We start from the raw sequence: 18,633 nt of genomic DNA, 5'->3' as shown, positions 1-18,633 counted from the left end.
GCTGCTGAGGAGAAAGAGAGTGGGGGGAGAGAATGGGGAAAGGGAAGGTCAGCATCACTGCGTCACATTCAGATGGAAAAAAGAAGGAAAATGAATGAGGAGAACAAGAGACAAGGGCTTGCCTTCAGTTGGAGCAGCTGCTGACTGATCTCTGGTGGTGACTGCTCTTCTCTGGACCCGTCCTGTGTTGTTGCTGCTGCTGCTGCTGCTGCTGCTGCTGAGGAGCAAAATGCAGCCCCTCGCTGCTCGCACCAAAATGAGCAGAACTGCTCGCCGCACAGATAATAATGGGAGGGGGGGAGTGTATGTGTGTGTGTGCCTGCCTGCCTGCCAGCCTGCTTGTCAGCATGTAAGTCTTCGCGCACGAGAGAAAGTTCTGTGAATGTGTGCATGTGGGGCGAGAGAGCGATTTCAGGGTGGTAAAGCAGGTAACGCAGAGCTGTAGGCACACTTGCTCTGCCAGCACTCTGATCTTGTGCTTCGTCTGTACGGGCTGACAGTCCTCTGCGGCTCCAGACAGGCTGGATAGAAGAGAGTGGTGGCGAGGGGTGAGTGCAGCTTCTACATCAGGTAAAAGTCAATCCTCCCTCTTCCCCTCTCACTCTCAGCTTAAGTAGATGGCAGCATCTGTCCTCTGGGCATAGGACAGGACCGTTGTTTTCTGATCTGCGTGAGTGTGCCCCCTTTTCACTCCTCCTACCCCTCCTCTCCTCTCTTCTCTACAGCCCTCATTTGCTGCGCCTCAGCAGTAACATTTCTCCTGTTCTCTCTCACATGTCTTACTAACTCTCCACCCCGCCCCATGCAAATCCCCTCGATCCATCTTAAAGCTCGGGCCGCTGCTGGGAAACAGATTCTAGCAAACTCGAGTGCTTCATCTTCCCCCGGTGCTGAGGGAGAAGAAAGAAAAAAAAAAAGGAGGATGAGAAAGTGGAGAGGTTGTATAAAAAGCGAAAAGTAGGGCTGGTACAGTTTCCAGAGGCTTCATCTTGAAAAGGAATTGGAGAAAACTGCTGAGTATAAAATAAAAATCAGCTCCTACTCTACCGAAAATGTAACTCCTGTAAACTTACACTTGCCTCGATGTGTAGTGCAGCAGCTCTGGTGGAGAAGTGAAAAATGAGGCTGTCTGAAATCTTCACGCCGCAGCAAAGGGCTAAATGAAGGTGTCGTAATAAATATTAACAACACCACAGGAACAAAATGAGCATATGTTACGAGATCTTAAAATACCCTCCCAGACCTTGGAGGCACAGTTGTATTGTACCCAGTGTGCAGCGGTTGGCATGGAGACCTCCACCACAGACGAGACCAGCACAGTGGTTCCAGCACATTATCGCACTCAGGCCATTTTTGCAATGTCTAACCTCTCTGCAGCCTGTAAACCGGTGTTAAGCAGTCAATTTCCTCCCAGGTACAGGGAAAAAAAATCAACTTTGCCAGGAAGCAGCATTGTCATGGAGCCATCTCTCACGCCATTGCTCTGCAAGGAGAGCTCACCGGGGACCTGACCACAGCACTCACATCCTCACATCACATCCTCCTGTTTTGAAAGGAAATGACAGGAACCTCAGTAGACTGCAGTGGGCCGGTTTAAGCAGGTGCTTCTGCAAGTAAAAAAAAAGTAGAAGAAGAAGAAAATGTCCTGCACTGAAAGCCTGTAAGCAAGTGATAGTAAGTTTGTAGCTTGGAAAAGGGTTAGGTAGCTGCAAACAGCATGTGGGCGCGTGCAAACCCAACTAAAAATCTGCAAAATGCTGAGGTCAAAGTGAAGCCTGGCATTTCATAAACAGTGAGAATACGCCAGGCACGCCTTCACTTTCAAGTCAGAGAGACTAATGCCCTGCAGAATACATCTCCTCTCCACCTTCATCAGCTTTAATGCTATTCTCTTTGAACAGGAAATAGAGGCATAGTGAGGTTTTTTAGGAGGCTGTAAATCATTGTGTATGAGCAGCTGTCATTCCCTTCCACTATGTATCCTGTTACTGGCAATTTTCTTTCTCCTGGGGACAAATAAGTGTATATTTTATTTTAATCCAGTCTAATCCAGATTTTTAATGTTCAACTATATGTTGTGGTAGATAAAGAAGTAAACATCTCGCATTAGTGAAGCTTGATCTTATTACTTTAAAGCTATTTAATTTATTAAAACTCATTAGCTTTAAGATATCATTAATGAAAATAATTACCAGTTTACATGAACATTGAAATGATCAGAATATCGATCTGTCCACGCTCTGAGCCACAGATGTTTATTTTTAGCATTAATGTTTGCCTTACAGGAATCGCTTTGGCAAAGTTATTGCCCTGTGTGTGTGTGTGTGTACGTGCAATGGAAGTTTGCATCTTTTCATACTTTCAGTCTTATCTCTTTGACATTTTCAGCCGTGCTAGTGGTTCTGCGGTTTGCTCGCGTCAGCATGTTGTTCGATCCATCCGCCACGCTGGTCCAGGCTGAAATATTTGCACAGACGTTTATGCCTCCCTCAGGGGGAATCTCCGACTCTCCCACCATTAGGTCAAAATTTCAAACTCTTCCCAGCGCAACAATAACAACATTCCTACCACTGCACTGACAGCTGAATCGTAGCATGTCATGACACTCAGCTAAGACTGCAGAGAACAAAGACTTGTATATTTAAGCAAATCTTACACTTGCTTATCTCATAGCTACAAAAAAAAAAAGTCTGTCTTTTGATCAGCTGGAAGAGGGCTAACTTTTCATAACTTGACTCTGTTGCTCTCCATCGGCGTCTCCACACAAAAACATCTCCTCACAACTCCAGATTGTAGTTTTCACTGACAACAATATTTATCACGATGTGAACTGAAATATTGTATTTTATTTGATGCTGATGCCATTTCTTTATTTATTTGAAATTACATGCTTGTCCTGAATTGTATGCATGGTGTAATTGAGAGGTTGAGATGGGTAATCGCTCCACTCTTTAACATCTTAAATCTGCCTCTCTGGAATGTCGTAGTTTATTTTGTCAAGTCAGGCACAGTACTGCATGGAATTGCATTTTTATGAATAGGGCTGAAGCACCGTACACAGCAATCAAGAGAGAGTGCAGCGATATTTCACCCTGACAGCATGAGTATGGTGCGGCGCTCCTCCAAGTGCCCACCCCTCCACACACACACTCACATAAACTACATCCAGCCATAAAGTATACCATCATGGCACTGGGGCAAATAAACACGTCTCCACATCCCTCTGAATAAAGGGATGCAGCCTGTGGATCAAATCCAACAAACAGATTACATTTCATTTATAATCTCATCCATCAGGATGTCTTCTGTGAGGATCTGGTCCACGCCACAGTGCTCTGGTGAAGATTTGGAGCGCACTCTCAGTTGGCCGGCATTGATAGTTCGTTAGGTTTTTAGGTACTGGGCTACATAAGTGAGACGGATGAGGTCTGTCAAAAACTGAGCTCATCAGATGCACACAAGCCAGATGAGACCTTGAAAGATATTCATAGCTACAGATCCATCCCGAGAGGTTCTGAGAAGCTTTGATTTCAGAGATGTTTTTCTGCATACATTGGCTGTAACAAGTGGTTTTGTGAGTTACCACTGTCATCTTCACAGCTTGAAGCAGTCTGGCCATTCTCCTTCAACCTTTGACATAAACAAGTAATTTTCACCCAAAAAACTGCAGCTCACTTGACATCTCCTCTTTGTTGGATCACTCTCTGTAAACCCCAGAGATGGTTGTGTGGGTAAAAATCCCAGCAGTTTCTGAAATACTCACACCAGCTCATCTGACACCAACAACCACAGCACACTCAAAGCCACTTAAATCAACTTCAGCTCCGTTCTCATGCTCAGTTTGAACTTCAGCAGGTCGTCTTGACCACGTCTGTGTGCCTAAATGCACTGAGTTGCTGCCCTGTGATTGGCTGATTAAATATTTGTGTTTACTTATTGCGATAATTATTGCCATGTAACAGACACTATTCTTAAATAAGAAGCAGCGGTGTGCGAGTGACAGAAATATCACAAATATGCACAACACTGAATTATTCATCATAGTTCGTGTGCACACTAGTTTTGTTTCACTGCCCGTGCATGAGCCCTGTAAGGATTTATGACTGTTACTTATCAGTGACTATTCAGAATATATTAATGCACACCTGGATGGAGGACAGTCAAAACTGACTTAAATTACACTACACTTTATATTTTATAGGATTAAGTTCTAAACTAATTATTTTCAAAGTCCATAAACAAAACAGCCATATCTGATGCGTACTGTGTCCAATGGGGCTTTGACTCATATATCTATTACACAATTTGCTTCCCATTTCTATTCTGACCCACAACACAGAGGCAAGAGTTTAAGGTAATGCACGACTCACATATCAGCCACCTGACTAGCAAACTGCTCCCAAAATAGATACAAATCTTGCAGGAACCAGCTGACGGGGTCCCCGGGTCCCCTGTCCCAGTCGTAGTCTGCCAACCCGTGAAGCAAAGGCGGCGACTTCACATGATTTATGCAAGATTTCTTACCTTCTATCAAAGTCAAATACAATGAAAACTAAAATTCATTTTTCATAATTGGGTGAAGTCCCTGCCAAACTCTAAGTGGAGAAGGTAATCAGTAAATGTAATGTGAAAGACTTTATTACAGCTCCAATGGCAGGGACATCTATTATGTTTGAAAAAAAAAGAAAGAAAAAGGTCTCAGTATATAAAAGGAGTCAGACCAGTTAATCAATCCTTTCTGTCTACATTCACCAATTGATTTTTTTATATCAGTACGATACCATGATAATGCACAAGTACATATTTTAAATCAAGCCCAGTGCTGCCAATAACAACAACAAAAAATTCCCAGTCCTCTATGCCCAAATCTCAAAAATCTGCGTATAACTGAGAGTCCCACAAGCAAAAGAACAAATAAAGCTTTACACAAATTGAAAAACGTATTTTAATTATGTCAATTACAGCAACGTTTTACATGAGGTCATTTGGGATTTTTGTCTTTGTTCATCCTTAAATACATAATTCATGAGACTGAAAGGCAAAGCATGAAGATTTCTCATGGAAATATAAATTAGCTTTTAATCATATTGTTCAATTTATTTTCCCAGAACATGCTACGAGCGTTTAAGCACTGCCTGCGTGTTTGCCGTCGGATAACTGGATGCGAGTGGGAAAGGTGGGTCGAACACTGCAGAAACAAAAAGTTTTCACTTGCAGGGCCTGGATGAGGTTTTCATGAAGTACACATGAATTCACTGAAACAGAAATGGCACAGTCCTCAAAAAAAAACAAAAACTTCGGCTGCACTTCTGTGGCTTTCGCGTGAGAAAGAACACATGAAGCGACTTTATATACGTTCGCTTACAAAAAAAGAAGTATATCATGCATTTTGGCATTTAGGGAATTATCAAACTTCTTAAAGATAACAAATAGTTTGCAGATGTCTTTGCAAAAAGGCTTTAAAAAAAAAAAAAAAAAAAAGGTAAATATCTGAGATTGGAAGAATAATTTTCTGCCCGTTGGGGCAAATTATCAGCAGACCTGAATACATTCCATGACGCGCATGTTTCTTATAAATAGGCTTTCTGATCCAGCTTGAAATTTTGGCAGTTTGTTTTAAAGTGCTGTAAGAACACTGGGCTTAATGCGTGATATCAAAATTATTTTGATTATTTATTTATTTTTTAAAGAGGAGACATCAGTCCCATCACATTTTTACAACGGGAATCACCTGCTAACACCAGATGAACAAAAAAGAAAGCAAGTTAAAAAAACAAAACATGACACTTGGCATGAGATTTAAACCTAAGGAAGAGCTGTCATCCAACTGTAACCATATACATACTTACCACACGCATATACAGTGTTCCTGAGGACCAATTGTTGCAGTAAACTGTACTGCCCTCTTTCATTTTTGTTTCCCAAACAAATAAGATATATTCTACAATATAAAGACTACAAAAAAAGGAAATTCGAACGTACATACTTTGCAAATCATGTATAAACTGAAGTAGGTGCCCACAAGGAGAGGCACGGGTTTAATCTAGTTTTTAACTCTATACAGCTCATGCATTAAGAGACTCTGGAGACATCCAAATAAAACAAACAAACAAATAAAATATTTTTTAAAAAAGACCTAAAAGGGGGGAAAAAATAATAATAATAAACAAGTTTCCCTAACACTAACTGATACATGATTGCCATTTGCAATATGTCAGCTTTCCAAAAATAACGGAGCCCTAATCTTACTGTTTTGGGTCAAGTAAGGACACACATTGAATATATTAATTCACTGTCATTTACAGTTTCCTTTTTTTGTGGGTTTTTTTTTTTGTTGTTGTTGTTTTTGCAAGGCTGGCTAGAAATCGAGGCTCAGTTCAGTTCATAAGATGGATGGAAGATAAAGAGTTCCCTCCTTAAATCCAGCAAGGCAGTTGAGATAAGCAGACTTGACATGTTTCGAGTAGGAAAAAAACCAAAAACAACTGAGCAAAACGTCACAAAGGGCGTCCTTGGTTACACGATGACTCCAGAGTGCTACCTGATAGGTGAACAGAGGGAGCTCAATAATGTCACATGGCTCACTTCGTCGCCACCTCCTTTAGGGGGGAGCAAACAAACAGAAGCAGCACAATGATTGGTCAGTTATTTGAATTGCTTCAAAAACTTGACAAATAAATATGACATCAGTATGATAATCAGTGTGACTGCAGTAAGCCAACAGATAACTCACCTGAGTGTCTTTTGGCTCTTGAATTGGTGGTTCATCGGTCTTCGGCTCAGCAGCAGGAGCTGTGCTGGCCATCTGTAAGCTCCTGGTGACAGGACCACCAACTCTCTCCCGTGTTCGAAGAGAGAACCGCTCCTCCTTCTTCACTTGTTGTTGCTGCTGCTGCTGCTGAGTTGTTGATGGCGGTGATGATGATGATGACTTGGCCTCCGTTAATCTCTTGGGTGCTGCCTCTTTGCCCATACGCTGCATTCTCATGGCTGGCCGTTGTGAAGCCTCGCTAGGAGTGTCCACGGCTGAAGGGGTGGGAGGTAAATACTGAACTTGGCCCTTTTTAGTTCTTTTGCTTGCAGGAACCAGAGCTGGGAAGGAGGCGGGCCTCTTTGGTCGGCCCACTGCGGCAGGGGTTTTCCCTTTTCTTGCCTGGAGACGTTCGGGGTCTGCACCACCGGAGCTACGAGCCCTGGTCTTTCCCAAAGGTTTAGATTCAGTGTCTGCGTGTGCTTCACCGTCAGATGCTTTTTTCCTCAGACTCGTGTTTTTATCTGCCACAGACCCTGGCTCTTTTTTCACCTCCGCGAGACCTCTTTTGCCCTTTTTAACAACGACAGGCTTCATGGGGCAGCTGACTGCCATGTGCTTAGTCAGACTCGCGGTATAAGTAAACACACGACTGCAGTGGGGGCAGACATTAGAGGTGTGCTCTTCTTCCACTTTGATGGCAGCCTTCTTTGCATTCGTGGCGGTTTTATTTTTCTGCGAAATTGCCTTCTGCACCAGCTCGTGTTTCTTCTTGCTCAGGGCACTCATTTTTGTTTTGCCAGTGTCTTGATTAAAGTTTAGTCTCTTTGGCTGACCCATTCTACGGAAAGCACTCTGGCCTGCAGCGGCTGCTGTGGGGGACGCCACTCCGTTTGGACTCTTCACTATTTGCTTGAGAGGGATGGGGTTTTTCTTGGGAGTGTAACGCTTTTTATCACTGGCGCTGGCACAGACCAGTATGTGTTGGTGCAGTTCGGGCATGTTGTCAAAGCTGTTGCCACACTTGGTGCAGCGAATGGCAGTGCTAAAAGTCTGTGGTATGTTGTGGGTGGTGAAGTTTGTAGCCGAGGCCACAGAGCCAGCATGGGAACGGCTATGATAAGGAAATGGGGGTGGTTTATAACTGGGGTAGTGCTGATTAATGCCAAGGCGGACATCAGGACCTTTAGGCTTCCCTCCTTCTGATGCCATGATCTTTATTGTAGTGTACAGCTCCTCATTGGGGTCCTCTGCCCCCTCCTCTGTATGATTTCCATTAACATCTGGCTCTTCTTTTAGTAAATGAGAGTCGCTGGGTGGCGCATTTTCATCAGCCATCTCAAGAGCTGGTGTTGAGGGACTGCTTTCCTCTTTGGCTCTGGAAGGATCGGTATAATTCTGTGGCCTAAGTTTCCCACTCTCTACAGTAGTATGTGAGCATGCTTCATTTGGATGCAGATCCTTCTGATGCTGCTGGAGGTTACAGAGAAAGGCAAACTCTTTGGAACAAATAGAGCACACAAAGATCTGGCCCACTCCATGTAGTGTCGTCCGATGAGCAAGCAGGGCTGGAGCGTCACCAAACAGCTGGACGCAAAACTCGCACTTGAACGGCCAGTCTGCGGCGTGCTCTACGATATGTCCGCTGAGCTCTTTGATGGAGCCAAACGGCTTTTCACACACATTACATACAAAAGTCTTGCAGTACGTCATGTCAATTTCCTCGGGCTCAGCAGTTTTATCAGTCGGTTCAGGGGCAGCAGGGAGAGCAGCAGCAGGCTGAGGAGAAGAGTCAAAGCCACACGGAGAGGCATGACTAGTACCCAATAACTCATCTATACAGTGCTCAGGTTCTTCTTTTATTGTAATCGGATGGGGAGACTGCGAAGCTTGTGATGAGGATGAATCATGTGAGTCAGAGGGAGCTTTTAAAGAGGATGAGGATTCTGGTTGGGACGAGATAGCAGCAAAGTCCGGTTTCTCAGTTTCAGAGACAGTGTCATGGTTCTGATTACCATTAGGCAGACTGTTGGAAGTTCCAGTCTGCGATACATCATCCTCTGTAGTGGGCATATCGACTGATTCTGCCTCTGGAGGGCTCGGTGTACTTGAGCCATTTGAGGGACCTTTAAGTGAAGTGTCTGGGGAATCCAGCAGCTCAGAGATGTGCTTCTCCTCCTCATCTTTGTTTTCCTCAGCTGAGAAGCTCTCCTCCTCCAAGTGGGATTTCTCTTCAATTGATCTCGGAGACATTTTTGGTGAGAGCACAGGCAGAGGCCTCAGCAAGGATGAGTCCGAAGGCTGAGAGAGAGGAGAACTAGGCATGGCTGGCGGAGAGGGTATGGTGGGTAGTACAGGCGGAGGTGGCGTCGGGGATGTGACACTAGAAGTCCCGGGTGAAGAGGGAGTCATGGTCATGGGGGTCAAAGATGGCGGAGAGGGGTTGGCTGAATCGGATCCAACATTAGGAGAGTGAGAAGGGAAAGAATTTATGTTTGCCAGAGTCGAGGGACCCTCATCTCCCGGCAAATTTAGACCAGCATACTCGTTCATTAGCACCTTTGCAAGCATGCTGGTGTTAGGCTTTCTCTTTTTGGTTAGTGGCTGTGGTGCTGCATTCCCCTTTGATTCGGGCTCACCTGTGGTCTTCCGATGGAAGCTTAAATCAAGAGCCGAATCCCCGAGCACTTTGTTCAAATTCTCACTCTTCTTGCTGACAGAGTTTGACAAATCCAAGGGCTGCTGATTACAGGAATTTCCTCCGCTACTAGAGGAAGGTTGGTTATGGGTGGCATTTCCAGAAGGGCTCAGAGTTTCCCTGTCATCTTTGTCCATCAGGCTCTCAGAAGGTGATGCGGTCTGGCTTTCCAGCTTCGGTACCTTAAGAGTGTATAAGCTTGCCACTTCAACTTTACCGCTCTCATTTTTACTTGCAGGGCTGAGCTGCGGAGACGACGACGGAGGAGAAGCCGTTCTTCTTTTAAACTTCCCTGAAGACCCTTGCAGCGGCATGACGGACAGCTGCGAGGCTAGCTTATGGCTGTCTGTTATCAGAGTTACGGTTGATTTCTGGATGTCTTGCGCCTGAAGAAGCTGTTTGAGTTTCGGCGAGAGGTAAACGTTTTTCTCTCGCTGAAAAGCCGATGAATCAGTGGCCTGTTGAAACAGACCTCCCACTAACAAGTTGGATGAGGAAGATGTGGAAGACGATGATGAAGATGATGCTGAAGTTTCCGTCTCCACTTTAAGGCTGGGAATAAGGGGGGGTGTAGATGTTCTCCTTTTAGCTGCTGGCTGTCCAGTGTTGGAGGTTTGCTTTGTGTTAGTTGTTCTAGTCTCCACCTTCAGCGCTTGACTGATCTGAGTTGGGTTGAGGATGACGGTGTCCAGACCAAACAGAGCTGCAGATCTCGAGTCCACTTCTATCACTTCACAAGTACTCACTGCGCTCGTGGACACGATCTTGCCATCAATGTAGAAGCTCAAATTCTCAGAGATGTTTTTGGATATGTCAACCGCGTAATCGTCCCTGTCTGCCTCGTCTTCCGTGTCTGCACTGGGAACGTAGACGGTAGGAGGGCTCATGCTGGGGGACCCGTCAGGCTGCCGCGCTGCCTCTTGCTGCAGCATAGCTTTCCTTCGAACTCCTTTTGGTAACAAGTGTCGTTCATGTATTCTGCGTTGGTGTCTGCGCATGTTAGTGTGTGTGCCAAAGGCTTTATTGCAGTACTTGCAGGGGTGGAGTTCTTTTGACTCCCCGTTTTCATCCAACATAAAGGGACGGTCAACTTGAGGCCCCAACTCCTTTCTCTGCATATCAGAGTTGTGCAGCTGTCCTCCTGTAAACTGGGATCCTGTGGCTATATAGTGAGTAGTTGGGCTGGTGCAGTCAGGACTTGAATCTGTCTGCACCACAGGACTGGCAGGTCCAGCCAGATAGCCGGGCCTTTTCTTAGAGCCGCTCTCATGCCGTCTCTCGTGCCGCCGCCGTCCCACCTGTGAGCCAAAGGATTTATTGCAGTAGCGGCACTTGAAAAGTTGTGCTTGCTGGTTGCTCATAGCGTGAATGTGTATGTGACGCTCCAGGCCCTGTCTGGTGGCAAAGTGGCGCTCACAGTGCTGACAGGGATAGGGCTCTCCTTGTGGATCACCCTCAAGGTCACCATCAGGGTCAAGATCGGGATCAACCTCTGGCTCTCGTCCAGCTAGGGAGGAAGACTCCGACTTTACCTGTGCATCCCCGTGGCTTTCTTCGGGGCATGCTAGTTTGTTTAACATGGAATCAGTGACAGTTAAATGCAGAGCAGCTTCTGAGTCTTCCACATCATCACCATCCTCCTCCTCTTCCTCCTCTCCTTCTTCTTCTACTTCATCCTCCTCTTCATCCTCCTCCAAGTCTCCTCTGTCTGTTAATGCTGTTGACATGTCCTGTACATCTTTATGGTCAGTGCTTCCCAGTGAATGCGCCGTCTTGATTTCCTGCACGGATAACGGCGTCCCATCCTTCTCCGTCCCCTTCACTCCTGCAAAACATATCAAAATTAATCAAATGTTTTAAGTAGTTGCAACACACAGGTAGCAGTTAATAAAATAAATAAAATAAAATTGTTTAAATCAACTACTTCACAATAAGGAAACTTACCTCCTTCCCCATCCCACATCTCCTTGACAGTAGGTTTGGTTCCACTCGTTTTCTTGAATCCACCCAAACCAGCCTGTCTGGCTTTCTCCAGCAGCTTTCTTCTGGCTGCAAGTACAAACACACACACATCACTTTGTATAAAGCTCAATCACTGATCACACACTTTAGTCAAGAAAAGTTATCTTAGTATCTTGTAATATCCTTTCCTCTTGATATTTTTTATTGCTGCCAGATTACTTTAACTGACTTTAAGTTCTACACCAAAGTCAGCTCAAATATTTCCTCAGCGATTGCTCAGTTCTGTACAGCAAATCTTTCAGTTTGTACACACTATAATTTACAGGCATGATAAGCATGCAGATTACACTTAAATTGTATTCCAATTATGAGCTCATATGCATCAGTCATTTAAATGTGACAATTACCTAATGATTGAGGCTCACACTAAGCCCAATAGGACATATTTTGAATGCCGATGTCTAGTTTGACTCAGGAGTCTCCCCTGCACCTCCTTGTCACTGAAATGAGTCAAAAGGCCATCTGACCTGGCCTTCAAAGCCCAGTTCATAGCAGAGAAACACATGCTGCAGGTCAGGCATCTGACCAGCAGGGCCAGAGCCATTCTGCCAAATCCACAGCAGCTGCACCACTGCCCACTTTTGTACAATTTATCTTTGTGTACATTTGTGTAAACCATTTTTTTTAATCCAGCAGTCACTCTACAAGTACACCACACGCAGGTTAGGGAATATGGATCATTGCTAATCCAAAGGCAGGATAGTTAATTTACTGAGGTTCACTTCACAGTACACTGGCATTAGGGGTCACAGCATACTGCCTGTAGAGTTGTATAGCTCCCAATCCTCAGATTTAATTTTTTCTGATGTTATAATGAAGGATTTGTGTTTCTGTCTGCTGAATGTAGCTATTAATTGCATGTTAATAGCAAGTCAAGTCATTTATAAGACTATATATCAAATGTGGGCAGATGTACTCCATTATACTGCACTGTACTCTTGTAATATTATACATTTACAGCAGAATATAAAGCAAAACAGTGCGCACTGACCAATTTTTGACATTGCACACAGCATATTTTTAATCATTTTGCATTCTTTTTTGTAGTCATGTATTGATGACATCTCATGACAAGGTGAGAGCTTGCTGTCTTTTATGGAAATAACATGTTCAAAGTTCATGCTGGTAAATGGAAATGTGGCACACAACACAACAGCCAAGGTTACCGTTTCTTGGAATTTATCAGCTGCGCTGATGGTACTAGTGCTTACTTTCACGTTTTTATACGTTATTTATTTCAAAGTAAGTGAGGAGAGAAGGGGGAGAAGGCACAGAAGCAGTTTTGTGTGCTGCTACTCTTTGGTTTTGTTTTGATGTTGTGTCACGGAAAGTTTCTGTTTGCCAACCCGGAATATAACACTGCCTCGACCTTTTACATAGTGGATGCCTGTGTATTCACCGCCAGCGATGAGTTTTTAATAATAAAATTACCCTACACACACAGTTTCCCTTCTTTTCCTGCACACCGAGATGTCCGTGCGATCACACCTAGCCCTTTAGCTTACTGCTAGCACAGAACACCAAGTATGACAACTCGATGAACTGGTTATTCTGGACCCCAGCGATGTATCGCCCGATTTCAAACACTACATGCAAAAATACAACCGCGATATTTCAGCTTCTTACCCTTTCCTTAGATGGGCCCCTCGATCAGCCTCTGCTTGGATAAGGAAGCTGGCTAGTTAGCTAACCTGCTATAGGCCATCATCAAGACGAGAGGCTCGCCGATGGATGGCTTTCACGCTTTAGGAACTCAAGGAAGGTCACATCCTCGACAACGTCAGGACCCAGATGAGGAAAAGCTGCTAAAAAAAGTTGCTCGGAGTCTCGCTTGAAAGCTAAACAAGTCATCTCACGGACCGTGTATAGCCACTTGGTCGGCGTTTAGAGCCAAATCAGCCGCTATGGGCGAACGTAAAGTCTGATACGAAAGTAAAGAAAAGCCCCGCACATCGCGACCGTTAACGTTAGCTTCCACTAGCCTTCCTTCATTTGTAGCTCGCTAGCTCGCCACTTACAACTTCGGCTGGGCTCCACAGCAAAACAATCCCCGGCTAATTTGCGTATCTGCCACAAGGGAGAAACAAAGCTCTTAAATGTCATCATGGTTATGAAGTAAAAGGCCTCACCTCGCCTCGCTCTGGCTGAATTTTTCCTGCTCAGACTGCTGGCCCTTTCTTCCTCTAGTGCAGCTGTTATCTCAGGGTTGTCTTCCACAGTGTACCACACCAGCAGCTCCTCTCCCGGCCCGATAGGCTGCAACAATGAGAGATGAGGTCGCCTACCAATCACAGACCGGCTTGCTGAGAGGCAACGGGGATATTTGGGCTACTGTGCATCTAATCTGTCTAAAGGCTTAGGGTATTTCACAGTGTTTTAAGAATAATCTCAATAGGAACAAGCATGCAACATATAACCTTTGTCATTTCAAAATTAACGCAGTTAATTACCACTTTATGAGGTTTATAAAGGCTTTATAAATCACACTACATCTAAACTTTCAAATTCAGTTTTTTGTAATAGTTCGAAGGGGTACCTTAGAGGATAATTACAGGTGTTACCGTCATTTGAGCCCTTTGTTTGGTAACCAATATAATGCTTTTGCTTTGAATGGTAAATGTACACCTGTACAATCCAATACTACTCACTGAGGTAGTACTTTTTAATAAAGCCCATTAGACATATAGACATTATTCATATCGAATATAAGAATGGGAAAGAAATGTGATCCAAGGTGGCATGGTTGCTGGTGGTTGATCCCCTTATTACAAAGCTCATATCATCTCAGACTGTTTTTGTTTTTTTTAAACATTACATTGAGTTCACTGTACTTAAATAGCCTCCACAGTCACCAGATCTCAATCCAGTAAAGCACCTGGGCAATGAATGTGTTGATATGGGAGATTCACATCATGGATGCGCAGCTAATGAGGTGTACCTACTGAACTGTCCAGTGAGTGCGTGCTACATTAGACTGTCATTACTTATTCATCAGTAATAATAAAATACACATACACACATACATATATATACACATACACACACATACATATATATACACATACACACACATATACATACATACATATGTATGTGTATATATATACACATACATATGTATGTATGTATGTATGTATGTATATACATACATACATACACACACATACATACACACACACACATACACACACACACACATACATACACACACATACATATACACACACACACACATACATACACACACACACACATACATACACACACACACACATACATACACACACACACATACATATATATATTCATGTTGCTGTAACAAATAAATACACTGAGTTTAAGTTTAGGGTTTGGGGGGGGAGGGTTTACTGTTAATTCTAATCCTCCAGAGAAACATCCAGACGGCTCGAGAGACACCATAGTGAGCCGCTACACTCCAGCAGAAAATCATTAATCAAAGAGAGGCAAATCAATTACACCTTTGCTTATATTTGTGGTTGATGATTAACAACAGCTGTTAAGTGACAGGTTACATCAACTCTGCAGAGAGCAAGAGGGCCAAAAACAATGTTCCCGGGTGTCTCAAGATCATCTAAGAAAAACCATCCAACCCTGAGGATCTTAATCAGCAGTACATTCATAGTCACACATGCAACGCGCTGACACGGGAATGTGTTTGACCTACCCTTAATACTTTGTAGTGAATGGCTCTGTTGATTTCCAGTGGGAAAAGATTCTGCTCTTCACTGGAGCGGGCCCAGTTAACGTATCGCAGCCAGTTCCCCTTCATGGGGTCTGTGGCATCGATACACATCCAGCCCCGTGTTGGGAAATAAACCTACAGAACACAAGCGGGAAGGTGACGTTTTAAAAAGCAAATAAATAAATAAATCTAAATCAGAAACAGAGATGCAGTGAAGAGTTTTTTAATTCTGTGCCTTGGAAAACTCCAAATGTTTATGTTAACTTGCTCACGGCACACAGAGGACTTCCTAAACTCTTTTGAACTACTGCTGCTTGATAAAGAATGCAGCTGGGCTCGTTATTAGCAAGTATCACAGAAAAAGGTGGCTATGCGCATTTTTAGGGAAAAGGAGCAAGGGGAGGGCTGCAACATACCTCCCACATGTAAACATTGCTGGTCACCTGGGACCTTTTCTTCTTCTCTCCAACAAACGGACCAAGCTTCTTGCCTTTAGGGATGACTCGTGTCGCCCAAACACCTGAAAATAATCAAAATAAAGAAATAAAAAGCAAAGACACCTTACTCATGCCACATCTGAGAGTTATATATTAATGCATTTATTAATAATGCATGGAAATATGTGAGCACACTTATAAAATAGAGCCACAACTGATATATTTTGGTAAACCTTAACAGTCTGTGTTGATAATCGTAAGGATAGGCATGATACGCCATGTAATAAACCTCAGTGAAGTCATTTTGTTTTGGGGGTGGGGGGGGTCATTTTAGGACTGATTTAGATGTTTAAATTCTAACTTTGTGCACAGAATAAATCAGTTAGCAGAAGCAGGAGATCCAATAATTATGCAACTATATTTCAACCCGGTGGATTTTGTGTCAGATAGGAGATCAAGGTGAGCAGTATCATATCCTGGTTTGTCCTTGCTTTGATTTTTCCCCATTCTTTGATCAGTTTCTTCATTATTATTTCATTGCATTTGCTCACTTTGATTTCAAATACAGATCAATACAACCCACACTTCTTGATTTAATGCATGTTTGCATGTCCATATAATGTATCTGTCTAGCTGTAAAGCACGGGTGTTTAGCACCACGAGATGTTTATGCATCTAACAGACTCTTTGAAGGAGTAAGCATGCACGAGGCATGTTAGAAAAAAACACTCAAAGCCTTCGACTCAGATGACTCGCTTCATGTTTGTTTAAGTTCTGATTCAGTTATCATTTTCAAGTTTCACTTTCTGGCCCAGCCTGGTCTTGCTTTGCTCCACAGTCATTGGTTGCTGGAAGTCTGTTTCAAGGTTATATAGCCGTGAGATTCAAATGAAACTCAACATGTTGCCAGTCCTAAAAGAAGTTGTTACAGTTATGAAATGAGACCGGCTACTCACCAATGCGGCTCTGATTTACAGCAGAAGGCCCCAGATTCAGATAGTCAGGCAAATCTTTCCACACATGAGCTGGAATTTCATTCAAAGACTCCACTGTACCTCCAGTAATAGCCATGGCCTGCAATAAGTGACATGAAGCAGCACTCGTTGATTGTCAAAAGCACCTGGCTCATTAAAACATCTGCAGTTATATTCTGCTGCGTTTTTACTTGTCTGTGCATAAAACTGAGATCCAATAGCAAATGAAAGCAAAACTTATGTCTAATTATCTATAGTGATCCATTTCCTGTTCTTAAAAAGAAACGGCTGTTATTTTTTCTGAAATGGAAGTTGCAGCATGTAAATCTGACCACAGGTAGACAGCATTTTGGAGATATTTCCTCGTCAGCTTCTGTTACAGAAGCCTCTTGTGGCTCTGAATAATTATGCAGCCATTTATATTCCCCAGATGCATAAGCAGCTAAAAGGTTTATGCTTCAGATTCAGTAAGGCTGATTTACAGGAATTTTAAAGAATAATTCTCAGTGGTATCACAATACAGCAGTATATTATGCATATGAAACAACCATTTTCTACAGACCTCAGTCAGTGTGCAACTGAGGCAAAAAAAGAAAGAAAAAACACCCATGAAGAGGCAAAAATCAGAGATTGTTTACTTGTATGTGTGTAATATTATTCCTTTTCAGTTTAATAATGTAGCTCTCAGGTTTAATCATCAGTGCCATTTGTTATTTCCACCCCTCCAAGTTTCTTCTTCAGCACAATCTGGTGCACTTCCGTTCATTTAGTAAGCATCATCTTAGTTCACTTAGAGCCTTGCAGGCAGCAGCTCTTTAACGCCTTTAGTATCAGTGGGCAGAAACTGTCACAATCATGCATACGCTGTGCAAGTTAACAGAAACTTTTCAAATTACACTCATAAAAAGTAAAAGATATTGAGGAAAAAAGCCAAAATAATCTTTTGCTTGTTGGCTTTAGAGGTGTTTTTTTCCTGTCTATTAACTAATCGCGGAATTAACTTTCAGCTTAGCAAATTAATCCTGCAACTATTTCCATAACAGGCACATACTGAGCTTTAAGTCTCTCGCTTTGTATCCCAACTGGCAGAAAAGCCATTTGTTAGGGACAGCAATAAGCAGCTGACCCATGTGTGGCTCTGTGGACCAGGCATACGCATTATTACACTCAATGCAATAAAGAGATATAAAACCCGAGCGGTTCACTAGCAGATATTTTGACCTTAACGACTGTAACGTGACAAAATGATGAGGCAGTGGCAGATAAATGGCATATCTGAGACAATAAACCTCACTGTCTCCACTTGAGGCACTCGAGCTTGAGCTATTGATGCCCCTTTAAAATAAAGGCTAAAATGCTTAACTTTTTATTGGCCAGTCGGTGTAGATTGATTATATATTTTTTCTTTTACTACCACCGGCGTTCCTGGAGTTGTGATCAGACATGTTTAAATCCCCCCTAGCTGAAGTTCAAGCAACAAACAGCAAGAGATTTTAAATTGGGGTGTGTGCGTAGAGCGCATTTTAAAGCGTTTTCTCTCAGATCGTCAAAGAAAAGAAAAGTTGATCCAAGCAAACAAAACTGACTGAAAGCCTTACACTAAAGCGCCTGAAAGATGCAGTTTATTGTTACCCTTGTAGGCAAACCGTCCGCTCTCCTTATTCTTCCCGATGCTGGCCGGGAGTAAGGTGGTTGGAGCGGTTTTTCTCCCTCAATATTTCCTGTCGTAAGGTGTTTGTTGGGTTTAGGATACTCATACGCGCACTTACCTGCTTTATTTCACCGGGAACTTGTGATTTTTGTGCTCTACCTGCTGTCAATCTGTTGAAAATGGTGGATGGAGGGCTTGAGTCGAAAGCCTTTTCAGTGACTCGAATCGCGGTGTAGTGGAGTTGGGAGAGGCAGCCTCTCAGACCCGTGCTCACACACACAGCGATGGGGCAAATATAATTCTCAAGTCAGCCTGCGAGGAAGGAGGGGGGTGTTTTGGTTTTCTTTCTTTCTTTTTCTTTTTTTTGTGGACGACCAGAGCAAGGCTCCCTTGCTCG

At 43.4% G+C, this 18,633-nt stretch overlaps 1 protein-coding gene across 1 annotated transcript; it reads right to left on the bottom strand.

Moving 5' to 3' along the window:
- Positions 1-4,927: 4,927 nt before the first annotated feature.
- prdm2b (PR domain containing 2, with ZNF domain b) lies at positions 4,928-18,519 on the bottom strand. The gene is made up of 8 exons (XM_004548873.4): positions 18,355-18,519; positions 16,568-16,685; positions 15,591-15,694; positions 15,157-15,309; positions 13,601-13,727; positions 11,394-11,498; positions 6,734-11,274; positions 4,928-6,599 (listed from the first exon to the last, which is right to left on the bottom strand). Exons 2-8 carry the CDS (start codon positions 16,680-16,682, stop codon positions 6,582-6,584), a joined length of 5,163 nt encoding a protein of 1,720 aa, XP_004548930.1. The 5' UTR covers positions 16,683-16,685; positions 18,355-18,519; the 3' UTR covers positions 4,928-6,581.
- Positions 18,520-18,633: the final 114 nt, after the last annotated feature.

The sequence above is a fragment of the Maylandia zebra genome, linkage group LG5, assembly GCF_041146795.1.
Source record: "Maylandia zebra isolate NMK-2024a linkage group LG5, Mzebra_GT3a, whole genome shotgun sequence".
NCBI lineage: Eukaryota > Metazoa > Chordata > Actinopteri > Cichliformes > Cichlidae > Maylandia > Maylandia zebra.
This window is presented reverse-complemented; position numbering and strand designations above follow the sequence as displayed.